The 16706-nt window shown below is 41.4% G+C and overlaps 1 protein-coding gene across 1 annotated transcript; it reads left to right on the top strand.

Annotated features, from left to right (window-relative positions):
• The first annotated feature begins 5909 nt into the window (after window positions 1–5909).
• On the top strand, window positions 5910–15434 carry LOC114922830 (aquaporin-4-like). The gene is made up of 4 exons (XM_029284867.1): window positions 5910–6383; window positions 11001–11168; window positions 14536–14616; window positions 15225–15434. Exons 1-4 carry the CDS (start codon window positions 5910–5912, stop codon window positions 15432–15434), a joined length of 933 nt encoding a protein of 310 aa, XP_029140700.1.
• The last annotated feature ends 1272 nt before the right edge of the window (window positions 15435–16706 follow it).

Raw genomic sequence — 16706 nt, 5'->3', positions numbered from 1 at the left:
TGTACTTATTTACAGTATTTATAATAAGCCATTCAAAGGCTTTAGGGCTCTGGGTAGCATGCAACAACAAAAAGAAACTTTTAATTATTATTAAATATAATGATTTGCATGATTTTGGTTCTAATGCTTTTTATGTTGCTGTTATGAATTGCTTAGTCTTGATTATTAATGTAGTATAAAAACTCCTGTGATAAACAAGTACTGCACCTACTGATAAATAAAATAAATTTGAAGCAATTTAGAATATGCTACCAATATAATTGGGATACTGTATTCTGCTTTATGGAACGCATAATTTCTTGCCAAATTTCTGTTTCCGTTTGGCGATCAAAGAAGAGCTCCAAAAGTATAACCAGCTGACAAAACAGACTATATACACGGTGGGAACAATCAGACCTACAGCAGAGAGTTTAGGTCTCTAATGTCCCTGTTCTAAAATACTTCCTACATTATAATGCATATCCTGTTCTTTACCAGAAGCAATGCAGTGAAGAGGCAAACAGAGGCTTGTCAGCAACAGAACAAGAATGCAAAGAAATGGAAAAAGTTGTTTGGAACAGAGCATTCTCACTAATATACTTATGGTTAGTAGTAATAGTGCTTTCAGATCACGTTGCTAGATATAATTATGACAGCTGCCCCTCTTTAGCACGCTGAAATGCAGGATATGATGGTACACACTTATAGAAATAAACTGAGAACTGATACTGTCCAGGAGAAGTCCTTATGTTGGAAGATGCACTGAGTTGTACCTTCCTATCTAGTGTTGGAAAATATTAGGATTCAACCAACATGGTACCATATTCGCAATGAAAACTATAAAGCTACAGATTAATGAAGGTCAGGATGTGTAATTTCAAGTGGCCGAAAAATAATTTTGGAAGGTTGGCTTGCAAATAAAAGTCAAATGCCCATAGGAACAAAAAATATATTTTGAGTTTACAACAGAATTCAACATAAAAATATGTTAGTGATAATATGATAAAATATAAGATGATCTTATATTCTGTGGATAGATGCATAATTCCAACTTCACTTTGTAATAGATCTATGGGAAAAAATATTTGTCACACATGAAAATTGAAGCTGCTTGTTATGAGTTTTAAGAATGGCCTGGAATTAGAATAGAATAGAATAGAATAGAATAGAATAGAATAGAATAGAATAGAATAGAAAATAGAGAATTCTTTATTGCCCAAGTGTGATTGGACAAACAAGGAATTTGTCTCTGGTGCATAAGCTCTCAGTGTACAGGTACTGTAGTCCTCAACTTACAACCACAATTGAGTCCAAAATTTATATTGCTACGTGATAAATTTGTTAAGTGAGTCTTGCCCCATTTTGTGACTTTTCTTGCCACATTTGTTAAGTGAATCACTGCAGTTATTGGTAACACAGTTAAGTGAATCTGGTTTCCCCATTGACTTGTCAGAAGGTTGCAAAAGGTGATTACATGGCCCTTGGACACTGCAACTATCATAAATGTGAGTCAGTTTTCAAGCATCCAGATGTAAATCACATGACCATGGGGATGCTGCAACGGTCATAAGTGTAAAAAATAGTTTAAAGTAACTTTTTTCAGTGCCATTGTACCTTTGAACGGTCACTAAGCAAACTGTTGGAAGTCGAGGACTACCTGTATATATTTGCAACAAGTGATAAATTATGATCACAATCATCATAACAACACTCGATGTTGTATCTTATGATTTGTGATATAATAAGGGGAAAATCATATATGAAAACATATGAGAACTGCCATTCATGTGACAGCCATCAACAAAAGGAGATCTTAAAACGACATTAACTTTGCACTAGTCCATTGAAGAAGAGCTATTTGTTTTTAAAAGAAAGCAGTACAATACTGCAGTACAGTACTATTAGTCCAATTTCTGAGAAATTGATTATTTGAAGGGGACAGGAGCCCAAGAAATGCTATAGAAACTAAAGGAATACCAAATAGATTCAGACAGGAATCAGAAAAGTCTGGTAGTGTCTTTTAAGATTAACCAGTTTTTCAAGGCATACGTTTCAGTTCGCTTCATCAGATGTACAGAATGATTTGACTAGCATGGGATTAACATACAATGAAATCTATCATCTATACCTAGGCCCTATATAACAATCATGTTTGTTCTGACCCACTAGACAGAGATGCTCAATTAATGGGATTAAATCCATATTCAGGACGTTGACCTACCCACCTAGTGGGATCAATCAATAGTCAGATCAATTCCCAAGGAGGATCTATTAAAGAACAGCTCAGAAAAACAGAAATATAGAACACCATTGGTTGCCACCTACAGTTCGCACCCAAGCCTCCTCCTCCTCCATTCCCATAGCAATATTGATAGATTTCACCAGAAATGGAGGCAAAGGTTTACTTCAAGTCAAAGAAACTGTCAAAGAAGAAAGGCGTGCATTGGCTGATTACATAAAAGACAGCCAGGAACAAGCACTGATGCAAGTTAACAATTGGAACTTCTTGAATGTGCAGGAAACCTATTTAATTGATTGATGTAGGATTTTTCCTCTTTTAACTAAAGTGAAAACACTCATTTTCCATGCAAATTCATTTAAATGTGATTGCAGCCTCCTTTGATCATACAAAAATAAATCCCATGCTGGAACACTGGTAACTGTGACAACCCCCTTCAGATGACCACCTGATTAAGTTCAAAGAGCCCATTGCCTTGACATTCTTACTATTGAGATGTGCCAGAAACTCCTTACTCACACATCCAGGTAGCTTGCTTTTTATTTTTTATTTTATTTTTTTTAATTATTTCTAACATTTTTGTCCCAAGTGATTTCTCTCTTTTACTCCAGAAGCTGGAAGGGGAAGAGTTGAGGGTAATTATAGGTTATTGATTGGTGGAGCTGCATCAAAGACGTAGCGTTAAGTTGATACTGATTAAAGAAAAAAAAAAGGTGGTTTGAATATCTTGAGCTATCTCAGAAACTCCAGTATTAAGTCTTTCTGATCGCTGGATGGCTGCTTGAAAACTTTCTTTTTTGCTTCACTTTTTAGATTTTAGCTGATCACACGAAAGGATGAGAACGGAGATAAATGTGGGAAGAGGACAGTATTTGGTCAACCACTAGATGACAGCAGCAATGCACTTTCTTTTGCTCAGATCAGACTTGGAAGAAGGACACCATGGGCATCAGGCAGGTAAGGCGATCCCTCTTTAAATGTTGAGATACTGTGATGGTGAAGACTCCATCAAGTTTACCTTAATTCCTAGTAACCACATAGACAGATTGAATATTTCTCAGCAAATAAATTGGACAAACCTCTTTTAATTTTTGGCCCATCTGGCTTTTTCTATAAAAATGTATTTGCTCATAAATCTACTTTACTGGCTGTTTTTCTGAATTCTTTCTAGTGTCGGTTCTTTTCTTCCTAAGAGATTCTATCCTCTTTCCTGTACTGTATTTTTCCCATCTACCCTCAAGCACAAACTTTTCCATTATTTAGAATTAATGTAGAAATTTTTCTCTTTTAAATAAGGTGAAAAAAAACTCATTTTCTATGTAAATTCAAGTTCAACTAGTGAATTTTTTTAAAAAGTGGTCAAACATTTTTTAAAATGGATGTTTCCGTTTTATTAATCAGAATATTTCTATACTAGCTATTTCAGAGAGTAAAAGTGTATTTTCATTTTGTTTTGCTGTTTTTTTTTAATGTGGTGAGACAATTTCAAAGATATTAAAAGAAATAATAGCAGATACCGGTATGTTTTCCAAGATCAAGTATGGAATTTGTTCTCTAGGGTGACTTTTTTTTTTAGAAAACAAAGATTCTTTAATTATACAATCTAATTCTTCCTGCCTTCTTTCCATAATACCGGTTTGACCTATGCTGGGTTATATTATAGATTAGCTAGATTCTGGACTATCATTGGCAAACCAATGGGCTAAACAGGGGTCCTCAACCTTGGCAACTTTAAGACTTGTGGACTTCAATTCCCAGAATTCCTCAGCCAGCAAAGCTGGCTGAGGAATTCTGGGAGTTGAAGTCCACAAGTCTTAAAGTTGCCAAGGTTGAGGACCCCTGGGCTAGAAGATTCTTCTCCTGATATCTCTAGAACTGAAAGTTAGTTGAATTGAAAATTGAATCTGTCTTCATTGTTCAGAAAAATAGCTTCAACGTATTGCCCTCAAGATATTTTAGACTACATTATTTTTTATTATTTTATTTATTGATATCCCGCCTTTATTATTTTTACAAACAAGAGAAGGCAGCAAACATATCCAACACACCTCCCTCCTTCTAGTTTCCCCACAACAACAATCCTGTGAGGTGAGTTGGGCTGAGACCAGCCATTGATGACTATTGGTCATATTGGTCAAGATTGATGGGAGCTGTAGCTCAAAACATTAGGTGGGATCCAAGTTGAAGAAGATTGTTTTAAGAAAAAGCCTGGATGCCACCTGTGCCAACTATGTCAGAGAGGCCCATACTGTAGATCTGGTTGGAGAATAAAAAAAAAAGATTTTCCCGATCCATAAAAAAAAAATCTGCTACCAGAGGGTAGGAACAACTGAAGGAAGATAGCAAGAGGTGAGGCTACATATTGGAAATTACATGAAGCCGAACCCTGTATTAATTTGATAGTGTAGCAGGGCCAATGGCTAGAGCACAGCTAGTAAGACTGCATCTAAACAGAAATGAGACAAGTTCCTAAACCACTGCCCTAGGCCAACTGCCACTGATTTACGGTAGATTTTCCCAATCTAGTGCCTCAGTTCCCAGATAGCTTAGATATTTTCCCTGTTGGTTGGAATTCTGGGAGTAGTAGTTCCAACGTATTTGGAAGAGACCATGTTGGAGAAGACTACTTCTGGAGGTTCTACTCTTTGGTGTTGCATCTGACCATTTTAAAGATTTTGCAGCTTTCTATAATAGGAAGGCCTGGAGGAACGTTGTCCATGGGGTCGCGATGGGTCGGACACGACTTCGCAACTAACAACAACAACAAATAATATCACTGACTTCTTCAAAAGGATGATCCTTGGATTCTGGCCACAAAGCTAGGGAAATGTTGGTTTTTAGAAGGTTTGCTTGTGATATACAGAATTAGAACAGGAAAGAGGATGTTCTGATTCTCCGTCAGAGTTTCGGTAGAGCAGGGATGTCAAACTCGCAACGTCACATGACGTGTCATGACATATCGCGACTTTTTTCTCATTGCCGGCAATGGGGTGGGTGCGGTTTTGGCATGACGCATCTGGCCCGCGGGCCGGCAGTTTGACACCCCTGCTGTAGAGAATGCTTCCTTTGAAAGATTGGGATGGTGACCATTGAGAGCAGATGCCATTGACAGATAATAATATAACATCCCTCTGTTGATGTTAGATATGATGCTTGATGCTTGAGCAGGAGATTGAACTAGGAGATCTCCAAGGTCCCTTCTAATGATCATTGGATTGTTATTCTGTTATATTGGGGGTTTAATTATTCATTTATTTAACAGTCTGCCCAACTCCCAAACAACTCTGGACAGCTTGAAACTATAAAACCAATATATAAAAAATACAACCAACCAGAAGAGCATGATACCAAAGCAAAACAAAAACAGATCATTGAAACAGAAGAAAACAAAAAGAAAGCCCATTTTCATCCTGTCTTCAAAGTCTGGGAGAATAACCAGGTCCTTAGAGATTTCCCATATGTCGTAAGGGTGGGAACCTCATGAATCTCTGAAGAGAGCTCATTCCAGAGGGCAGAAATTATGCAGAATAGATGCATTTCCTGAGGTCCTGCCAGGATGTCTTTCTGTAATGGACAGGATCCAGAGTGCACCTACTTTGCTGGACAAATCCACTTATGAGACAGAAATCACAATCTTTTCTTTAAAAATATCTTCGAATCCGTTTGGCCATAGGGATTCTGATTGGTAGCAATGTATCTCACTGTATTTCTGGCTGAAATGGGTTATTTTAGTGGCATATCTCAACAACCTATATATCTTTTTTTGTCAATTTGTATCTATTTTTTTTCTTTGTTTCTTCCTCTCCAGGAACTGCAGCGTCGTCAGTTCTGGTGTAGCCTATTGGCAGAAGCCACAGGCACCCTTATCTTTGTCTGGATAGTGCTGGGTGCCTCATCCCCTGCAGGTCCTAAAGATGTGCTGCCTACTTCGCTCCAGCCAGCCCTTGCTGCAGGACTGGTAGCTATCAGTTTGGCACACTGTTTTGGTAAGATCAGTGGTGCCCAAGTCAACCCTGCACTCACTATGGCTTTCCTGTGCACTCGTAAACTGGACGCTCTGCATGCCTCAAGCTATATTCTAGCCCAGTGTCTGGGTGCCATCTTAGCATCAGGCTTTTTTTATCTCATGTTGCCCAGCTCAGCCATTGGGCAATTGGTCACAAAGGTAAGCTAGCTACATCTCTTTCTTTCTCTTTCTGATGATCTCCCTTTCTGTAAGACAGCGGTCCCCAACCTTTCTGGCTCTGCGGACTGGCAGTGGTGGCGGCGGCAGTGGTGGGGAGAAGAGGGGATAGTTTTGCACACATGCACACCACTTGCAGAAATGGAGCTTTGCACACTCACCCACCGCTTGCGTGGCCCGGTTCCCAATGGGCTATGGCCCGGGGGTTGGGGACCCCTGCTATAAGACATCCCTGGAGATGAACATTAACATTGCCTACTAATATCAAGAATCAAAAATGAAACTTATTACGTGTTCCAGTGCTCTATGCCAGGAGCCCACAGTGGTTGTTCTCTACTAAGTAACCCTGTTCAATATTGCTATCACTGGCTAAAGGAAAACGAAGCTGAAGAAGTCACCTTCCTTCATTGAGTCAAAGCATGCTACTCTTGTCAGTTGTTTATTAGATTTATTTCTTTACAGTGGGATCTCTCTTTCCTCTATTCCCTCAACTACAACCTTATAAAATAGGGTGATGTAAGAGAGTAACTGATCCCAATCATTCAGCACATCTTTACAGCTGAGGATGGACTTGAATTTGTGGTTCACAGATTCAAATTCACCACTTTAACTGCTACCCACCAGCTACCAGATGTTCTTTGATCTGTAGAAAATCTAACTTCTAAGCTTGGGAAGCCTGATTTTGCTAGCTACACATAACATTTGTCAATTGTTCTACTCTCTGCTGCTTCCTAACCTCATTCTCACCTGCTGGGATGGTCATAGTATAAACTTTCGACAACCCATTGCCTTCTTGTGCTTCTCCTATTGCATCAAAGTGCAAAGTAATTGGCTGTAGCAAAGGGTGGAAATGTATTTATTTAATTTTAGATTTTTATCCAATCTTTATTTATATAACTCAAGGAAGCTGTTCCTGGCACTGCACTGTTCTGGACAGAGAGTTCTGATGTTATTCTTGGGAAATAATAATGATAATGATAATGTTGGAAGGGACCTTGGAGGTCATCTAGTCCAACCCCCTGAAGAGTGACTCTGTTGGAGTCACTCTTCCAACTTACAAGTCACAGCCCCAAGTGCTCCTATCACCACTGGGACCACTTTGGCCTTTACTTTCCACATCCTCTCCAGAGCCGCCTTTCGGTCCTGGTACTTCTCCAGCTTCTCATCTCCTTCTTCCTGTTGGTGCTCTCTCTTGGCACCATTACATCCATCACCACCACCATCTTCTGTTCTTTGTCAACTACCACAATTTTTGGTTGATTGGCCAGTACCTGCCTGTTTGTCAGGATCTGGAAGTCCCATAGGATCTTAGCCCTGTTATTCTCCATGACCTTCTGTGGAATCTTTCATCTGGACTTGTGAGAGTCTAGCCCATACACTGTGCAGATGCTCCTGTATACAATTGCCAGCTACTTGGTTATATCTTTCAATGTATGCTATTCCTGCCTGCACCTATTGTTATGTCCTGGGCCTGCAGGCGCAGGCTGCAGTGATTGGCCGGGGCAGACCACGTGGATGCCCGGGACCAGAAAGGCTGTTCCCAGCCTTGCGCGCATGCACAAGGCGGGAAAATCCCTTGCAACGATTGGCCAGCAAGGTACTGTGCAGGAGACTATAAAAGGGAACCGCACCATTGTGTAATCCTGTTCTGTTGGTGTTGCAATAAAGAAGGACTGTTTGGAACTCGTTGCTTCGTCTCAGTGCCTCTTTCCCAAAAACAGAACACCTATACCCTGCCATTATGTGTTGGACTGTCTCTGAAACCTCTGAAGAGTCTGCATCTCAGGTCTTGTTTAGTGTAGTAGGCTTGTGCTTCTATGGATTTGATGCCTAGTGTCTGTTTTTTTGCTACTACAGTCAGTGCCTCAATGTTGTCTTTTAGTCCAGCCACTGATAGAATTTCCCAATATCTGCCACCTCAGCTCTTTGTCAGTGGTACATCTTATGTACCACCTTGTTCTGCCATTGCATTGCCTCTGGTTGATCTTCCTCCTATATGTGCTGCTACTGGTCTTCCTCCATGTATTCTGCTGTCTCAGGCATTCTCTTAGCAGCTCATCTTTGGCTGCCATCTTATTGATGTATTCCTGGATGCTCTGGGTTTCATCCAGGACCATGGCTTTGACATTCATACATGTAAAACAATCTCGGGTGATACACAACAGTCACTGGAAGTTGTTTGAAATATTGTAGCTGCTTTGCTTTTTTGTAATTAAAATAAGCATCAGTATTTTTGTGGGTTTAGTGGCTCAGCGGTTAAGACACTGAGTTTGTCAGTTGTAAAAGCTGGCAGCCCAGGTTCAAGACCTGAGCACCACGTGACGGGGTGAGCTCCCATCCTTGCTCCAGCTCCTACCAACCTAGCAGTTCGAAAGCATGCAAATATGAATACATAAATAGGTACCACTTTGATGGGAAGGTAACAGCACTTTGTGATATCATGCTGGCAGGTTGACTGCAGAATGTCTTTGGACAGCGTTGGCTCAATGGCTTCGAAAGAGATGAGCACCACCCCTTATAGTTGGCAACAACTAGCAGAGTAAAATCTGTAGGGACTCCTTTACCTTCTTACCTTTCAGTGGCTCCAGTCTAGCTTGCTGCGCAAAAGTCTGACAGAAATACTCCCTCTGCCTTGCCCAGTATACCTTATTTCCTACGAATATGCACAATGTATAAAAGTTACGTTTTAGTCTTAATATAAGATGGGCATTGGGTGTTTTCAAGCATAGCAAAGAATAAATAGTTAGCTGTCCTGTTACAATGACAAAACAAGGAACAAACATATTTGCATGAGTTTAATTAAATCTTTGTCATATCAAGTTTTGGTTGTCATTTAAAGTCTATTTTTATTATTTTAATAACAAAAATAAATAAAAACAATAAATGTTTAAAATCATATGGTCACTTTAATATAAGCTGTCTAAAAATATTATAGATTAACTGTTTTGAAATCATACAAGTAAACTGTCCCTGATTTCTGCTGACTTCATAGATTTCTTAACAACAATATGAAAATAGCTTATATGTCTAGTTTAATGAAGAGAAGGACAAGGGGGGACATGATAGCAGTGTTCCAATATCTCAGGGGCTGCCACAAAGAAGAGGGAGTCAAGCTATTCTCCAAAGCACCTGAAGGCAGGACAAGAAGCAACGGATGGAAACTAATCAAGGAGAGAAGCAACCTAGAACTAAGGAGAAACTTCCTGAAGTTAGAACAATTAATCAGTGGAACAACCTGCCTCCAGAGGCTGTGAATGCTCCAACACTGGAAGTTTTTAAGAAGAGACTGGACAGCCATTTGTCCAAAATGGTATAGGGTTTCCTGCCTGAGAAGGAGGTTGGACTAGATGACCTCCAAGGTCCCTTTCAAACTTTATTATTATTATTATTATTATTATTATTATTATTATTATTATTATTATTATTATTATTATTACTACTACTACTACTACTACTACTACTACTACTACTACTACTACTACTACTACTGCTACTAGCTGTACCCAGCCACGCGTTGCTGTGGCTCAGTCTGGTAAAAGCGTGTGTTGCTTTTACATCCAACAGATGGCGCTGTTTTTATAATAATAATAATAATAATGATAAAGTTGGAAGGGACCTCAGAGGTCATCTAGTCCAACCTCCTGCTCAGGCAGGAAACCCTATACCATTTCGGACAAATGGCTGTCCAGTCTCTTCTTAAAAACTTCCAGTGTTGGAGCATTCACCGCTTCTGGAGGCAGGTTGTTCCACTGGTTAATTGTTCTAACTGTCAGGAAATTTCTCCTGAGAATAGCTTGACTCCCTCTTCTTTGTGGCAGCCCCTGAGATATTGGAACACTGCTATCATGATCCCCCTCGTCCTTCTCTTCGTTAAACTAGACATACCCAATTCCAGCAACCGTTCCTTATATGTTTTAGCCTCCAGTCCCCTAAGCATCTTTGTTGCTCTTCTCTGTACCCTTTCTAGAGTCTCAACATCTTTTTTACATCGCGGTGACCAAAACTGGATGCAGTATTCCAAGTGTGGCCTTACTAAGGCATTGTAAAGTGGCATTAACACTTCACGTGATCATGATTCTATCCCTCTGTTAATGCAGCCTAGCACTGTGTTGGCTTTTTTGGCAGCTGCAGCACACTGCTGGCTCATATTTGTGACATCTATATAATATAGGTATATAAAAACACGCGCGTATTCGAATGCAACGTTGTGTCAAAATTTTAAAGCAATCGGTGAAGAGCTTTCAGAGATTTAAGATTTTGAACAAATGAACATTTACATTTTTATTTATATCGATTACTACTACTACTACTATTATTATTATTATTATTATTATTATTATTATTATTATTATTATTATTATTATTATTATTATTATTATTATTATTATTATTATTATTATTAACTTCTAGGATGTATACCCCAAGTAGTCTTGCATCCAAGTAGCCTGTGCATAGTTTCAACAGTTAATATTTGGACTGCACAATATTTTGTGGGACAGTAAAAACTTAACGCTAGTTAATATGGCAAGCCCTTGGATGACTTGCAGAAGATCTCTGCTCTCACTCTGAACCCTTCCTTCCTTCCCTTCTTCATTTTAGGTCAACACTGAGGGGAATGCAGGACAGGCTCTGGGGATGGAGCTGTTTTCCACTTTCCAGCTAGCTCTCACCATTTTCGCTGTAGAAGATCACCGGAGGCATGAACGAGGGGAGCCTGCTGGGACCTTGGCTATTGGTTTCTCAGTGATAGCAGGAGCTCTAGCTGCGGTAACAGCCCAGACAAATAAGTGCTCCAAAGTGCACCCAATTTCCTGACACCAGAGTTTCAGTCCCCCCAAATATGTTACAAGTAGCAAATTTTAATTAAGGTTGATTTTAATTAAGATTAATTAAGTTAGATACTTGTGTTCGGCTGGTGATCTTTAATCATGGTCTAAAGCAGACATGTCAAACACAAGGCCCGGGGGCCGGATGCAGCCCGCTAAGTGGTTTCATGTGGCCCGCGAAGCCATCCTGGAAACAGTGAGGGAATGGCCCCCTCTGCCTTGGCCCTGGCCCTGGCCCAGGCCAGCCGGGAGCCAATGTACAATTTTGTGGTGGCCATCTATGCTGAAACGCATTCAGTTTTAGCTCCATAAGCCCCCCCCCCTGCATGGCCTGAGAGGAACAGTGAGGCTCCTCCAGTGGACTATGCCTCGGCACTTGCCCTGGTCCCATCCCCTTCTGCCAGAGACCCTCAGATCTGTCCCACTCCTGCCCAGGCACCCTTGACACAAATGATGTAGAGCTGGCCACGGCCACCCAGTAGGCCACACCCACTCCATCCACGCCCACCCAGTAGGCCGCACCCACCCTGGCCACACCCACCTGGCCCCCTGAGGGCAACCGCAGTGCTGATGCCCTCAATGAAATTAAGTTTGACACCCCTGGTCTAAAGGATTTTTGTTCAGTGGAGCTCATCCTCTGTAAGTGGATCCTATTGTAAAAAGTGCAATTACAGCTTTTATCCACAGTTTTTTTTTGCTGTCCATGGACAGTAACGAAACTAGAATGATTCTTAAACAGAAAGTCCTGGAAGGCAAGTGACAAAAATGAGTCAAACCTACTTCTGTTGGTGTTAGGTTGTTGAGAGTTTTAGTATTCTGAATCTGAAACCTGCAGCCTACCAAGTATCTTGCCACCTTGAAAATGCCTATCACAGAGCTTTTTTCTCAAGCTTAATTTAACTCACTTTCATCTGCACAGCTGGAAGACAGCTTTAATGGAAAACCCTACCAGGAGCACATCTGCCCTTCATGGCTGGTCAAACCAGTTGAGCACCGTCTTGCTATATTATAAATTTTATAGAGATCTAAACAGTAAACCTATTTCGCCCATTAAACTACCCAGGGACAGGCAGCCTCCTGCTACTTCTATGGTTGTAAACTTTTGCACAGCAGCTTTGCGCAGCTACGGATAATGAACAGTCAGCGGCAAAACTGTAATCCATCTCTCTCAGCAACTGTAGCATATAATTTCCTGTTGCTTTTTACATTCCTATGTGTTATACTGCGTGCTGCTTTATTATCTGGATATTTTAGGAAGCTGTCTTAAGTGGCTGGCCTTTAGCTGTAATAAAAAAAAAAGTTCATCTCCCACAGTGTTAGGCTTTGTTAGCCTGGTGAGATAGTCCAGACAAGAAGTGTAAGCAGAAGTACTAGCTCTATCTTTATTGTCAGGTTACATTAACAGAATCTCACAAGACTAAAAGCAACCCCCTTTCCTTTAAAAATAAAATAAAAAATCTGTTACATGATAGTTATCCAGACTGTCCTGTTTCCCAAGGTCATTCCCACAGACCATTACAGGCTAGAACCAGGAAAATTCCAATTCTGGTCCACTTTGGCCATGAAGCTCTTAGGGCAGTGGTTCTCAACCTGTGGGTCGGGACCCCATTTGGGGTCAATCGACCATTTCATGGGGGTCGCCAAGCAAGGCTGTCCGCCATTTTTTTTGTCTGCCATTTTTCCCCCTTTTCCGGCGGGTGCCTTACCTCCCTTGGGCTGGGCCAGCTGGTGGTCGGCCTGCTCCGTCTCTGCCGCTTGCCAGCTACGCCTCGGCCAGCGCAGGGGGCGGAACCACGCATGTGCGGCGCTCCCGGGCAGGGAAAGTCCTCGACTTACGACCAGTTGGGTAGTCCTCGACTTACGACCGGTTTGGTCCTCGACTTACGACCGGTTGGGGTCGCGGCATTAAAAAGGTTGAGAACCACTGTCCTAGGGTCACTTTAAACAAGTCTCTTTCTCTCTCTCAGTCTCTCCACCTAACTTACCCGACAGAATTGCTATGGTAGGAAAAAGCAGAAGGAAGGTTTTGGAGCTAACAGCCTCACCCAAAACTGAAATAAATAATGAATTGTGAGGAAGGGCCCCTGCAAGGGGGCAACTGGTATGATGAGTTACAGTGAAGTGGCAGCTTCCCAGGAAGGAGGAAGAATATTCCAAGGATTGGGGCAAGACAAAAGGCAGCACAGCACAGAGCTGGATAGGAGACAGAGGAAGAGAGACAGGACAGCCATTCCCTGGAATATCCTAGGGCAGGGGTAGACAACCTTGGCTCTTTTATGACTCGTGGACTTCCAACTCCCAGAATTCCTGAGCCAGCATAGTCATAAAAGAGCCAAGGTTGCCTACCCCTGTCCTAGGGTATCTCCATCAGGGTAAGAGTAATAAGGGTTACTCTGGCAAGATTCTGTATACTGAACTGTGGCTGGATTGCTCTATGTTGTTCTTGGGCAGAGCCTGACATCAATACCTTAAAAATGCTTCAGAATTTCAACAGACTGACTCTCACACATTGAATAAAAATAACTGCATACAATAGATCAAATCTTGAGAATTTTATATCTCTCTATGTGTATGCCACGCCTGGTCCTGGGGTGAGGTTTCCAAATACAATTGGCATAAGCAAAGAAATGCGTTTCCCCAGGACAAAACCTAAACTTGTTTAAATTCAATTACAGGTTCATTGAAAAATGCCATTAAGTTAATACGATTACTGCCTGCGTATTTAATAAATTCCTTCCTCCTATTAAAAATTACAACGTGTAATATAGTGTCAGCCCTAGAAGGTAGAGTAGATCAAGAAATACTGTAGCTCTCGCTTTGGCCTCCTTGTAGTCTAGGTAATGGTTCTTCTCTCTCTCTGGTAAGGTCATCCTCTTTACTGGACTCTTTCCGGAATATTGGTTTTGTTGTTCTTGTTATTTTATTCCACCTTTCTTGCATATAACAAGGCGGAGAACATACCAAATATTCTTACCTCCTATTTTTTCCACACCAATCCTATGAGGTGAGTTGGCCTGAGAGAGAGCGACTGACCTAAAGTCACCCAGCTGGCTTTCATGTCAAAGGTGGAATTAGAACTTGTAATTTCCGGTACCTAGGCTAGCACTTTCACTACTACCCCAAGCTGGTTCCATCCAAGAATTTCAGGGACAGTAAATAGTCCTGAAGTTCAGCCAACGCACCAGCAACAGCTAGAAGGAAGACCCCCTTTGTTAAAAAATAGTCAACAGGGAAAACTTTCATAGAACAATCTGCCAAGGGAGGAATTGAAACACCATTGCAGCTTGTCTCAAACTTATATTTCCTAGGGTACCTTCTCTGGAGGCAGTATGAATCCAGCCCGATCTTTGGGCCCAGCTGTCATCACAGGATTCTGGGAACATCACTGGGTGAGTAGTTACTGCAGTGGAGAGGAATAGCTTATTCCTATGGAGAGGAAGAGCTTGAGATTTTCCATTTCTTGGATGCCGTGGAGGAAGGGGGCCAATTTTGGTATCTGTCTCTGGATTGCCTACTCAAGAGAAACTCCCCTGCTTCCTGTCAAATAACTTTCTGGAAGTTCCGATTTAGGACGACCTTGAATGGAAGATTATATTCAGCATTTTAATCTGTAACTTGGAACATTTTAATATTTATCTGCTGCTATGTTGAATTTTCTGCAGCCAAGATGTTGACTACAAAGTATGCAGAACTTTTAAAATAGTATTTAAGTTGACCGTACACTCCCATCTTTACTAATTTCAGCCAGGATTAGGTATTTCCCCCCCTCCAATATGGGTTTTCCTGCTTCTTTCTCTCTCTCTCTCTCTCTCTACTAGTCTTCCCTTAGGCTTACCAGCATGTTGCTTGAGCCTTGCTAGGATACTTTACAACCACATTCTTGCCAATCTGTTGGATCTTATGTAATCTCTCCCAACCCTTCCAAGGGCTGATATATACTGCTTCAGAAACCACATCATGACTCTCTCTCACCCGATCTTTCATTCCCACTTTCCAGGTGTATTGGCTCGGCCCTATTCTGGGTGCCATTTTGGCTGGAGTATCTTATGAATTCTTCTTTGCTGACAGTGCTTCACGGGAAAAGCTTGTTGCCTGCCTGACGTGTCGTGACATTGAGATTGTGGAGGCTGCCAGCATGTCTCGGTCTTCACTCTCAGCTGCTGCTCAGGCTAAATCACCTGACAAGGAAGAACATGGCACTGAGTAGGAAGCTACAGCAATTCCCCATCTCTTCGTCTTCTTGTAAAGCCTCTGTTCGGCTTCCAGCTTCCTTCCATCTTAAGCAGCTTCCTGTGTATTTATATTTGTACTGGCATTATGTGTTTTTTGAGATTGGTGCTCTTAAAGCACAGTGCTGCCATCATGACCCTACCAGAATTCTGATTCTGTTCGCAGTTTACAACAAAAATAGAGTCAAATAGAGTAATTCAAGGAAGGATAGAAGCCTGGATTCCTAGATTCTCGTAGTTTTTAAATAAGACCTAGTGCATAATAGTCATCAGCTTCATTATACTTGGTGAATCCTCCTTCGCCACCATCAGTCTCCATATCCACCTGACTGATTTTAGATACACCTAATTTAAAACCCATGTAAATGGAAAGCTAATGTAAACCCCACATAGATCTCAGAAGCATTCTTAGAAACTAAAAATGGTTGCAGGTTAAAGAGCCCAGTGCTTTGTTTGGAAATATGTCTGCCTGCCAGAAAAGGGATATAAGTAAGGTATGGCGGCAGGGTCTCCCGATTTGGGGAGGCCTAGCAAGAGTCCTACTGTCCAGTAGTTGAGTATTTTGTCTTTGATCATTCCTGTGATGGCACAGGTTTTATGGGGGTACTCGTGACATGTTCTAGAAATTCCAGATGGGCCCTTGGCCCAAAATGTTTGCTGATCTAGTGAGATAGATCTAAAAGAACTAAGAAAAAATGATTGTTCCGGTTTCGATTCTAAGGACAGATATAATAATCTGCAAGATAGATTGGAAACAAGGCCTCCTGCCATCTGTTCCAAACTCTACTTGTTATGTTATTGCATGATCTTAGACAAAAGCTCTTCCCCACATTTGTGTCTCATTTGTATTATAACACCGTATGGTACTATACTGTGTACTGGTATATCTATGGGCAATCAAAAGTAGATTGTCAAGAATTTCTAATTTCCGATTGGTTGACAACCAGCCACAATATTACTCCTTTACTCCAGTCCTAGAGGAGATCAACCCTGACTGCTCTTTAGAAGGCCAGATCCTGAAGTTGAAACTCAAGTACTTTGACCACCTAATGAGAAGGAAGGACTCACTGGAGAAGAGCCTAATGCTGGGAAAGATTGAGGGCAATAGAAGAAGGGGACAACAGAGAGTGAGGCGGCTGGATGGAGTCACTGAAGCAGTAGGCGGGAGCTTAAATGGACTCCAGAAGATGGTAGGGGACAGGAAGGCTTGAAGGAAAGTTGTCCATGGGGTCGCGATGGGTCGGACACGA

Source organism: Protobothrops mucrosquamatus, unplaced genomic scaffold, assembly GCF_001527695.2.
Source record: "Protobothrops mucrosquamatus isolate PMUCROS unplaced genomic scaffold, P.Mucros_1.0 scaffold_151, whole genome shotgun sequence".
NCBI classification, from domain to species: domain Eukaryota; kingdom Metazoa; phylum Chordata; class Lepidosauria; order Squamata; family Viperidae; genus Protobothrops; species Protobothrops mucrosquamatus.
This window is presented reverse-complemented; position numbering and strand designations above follow the sequence as displayed.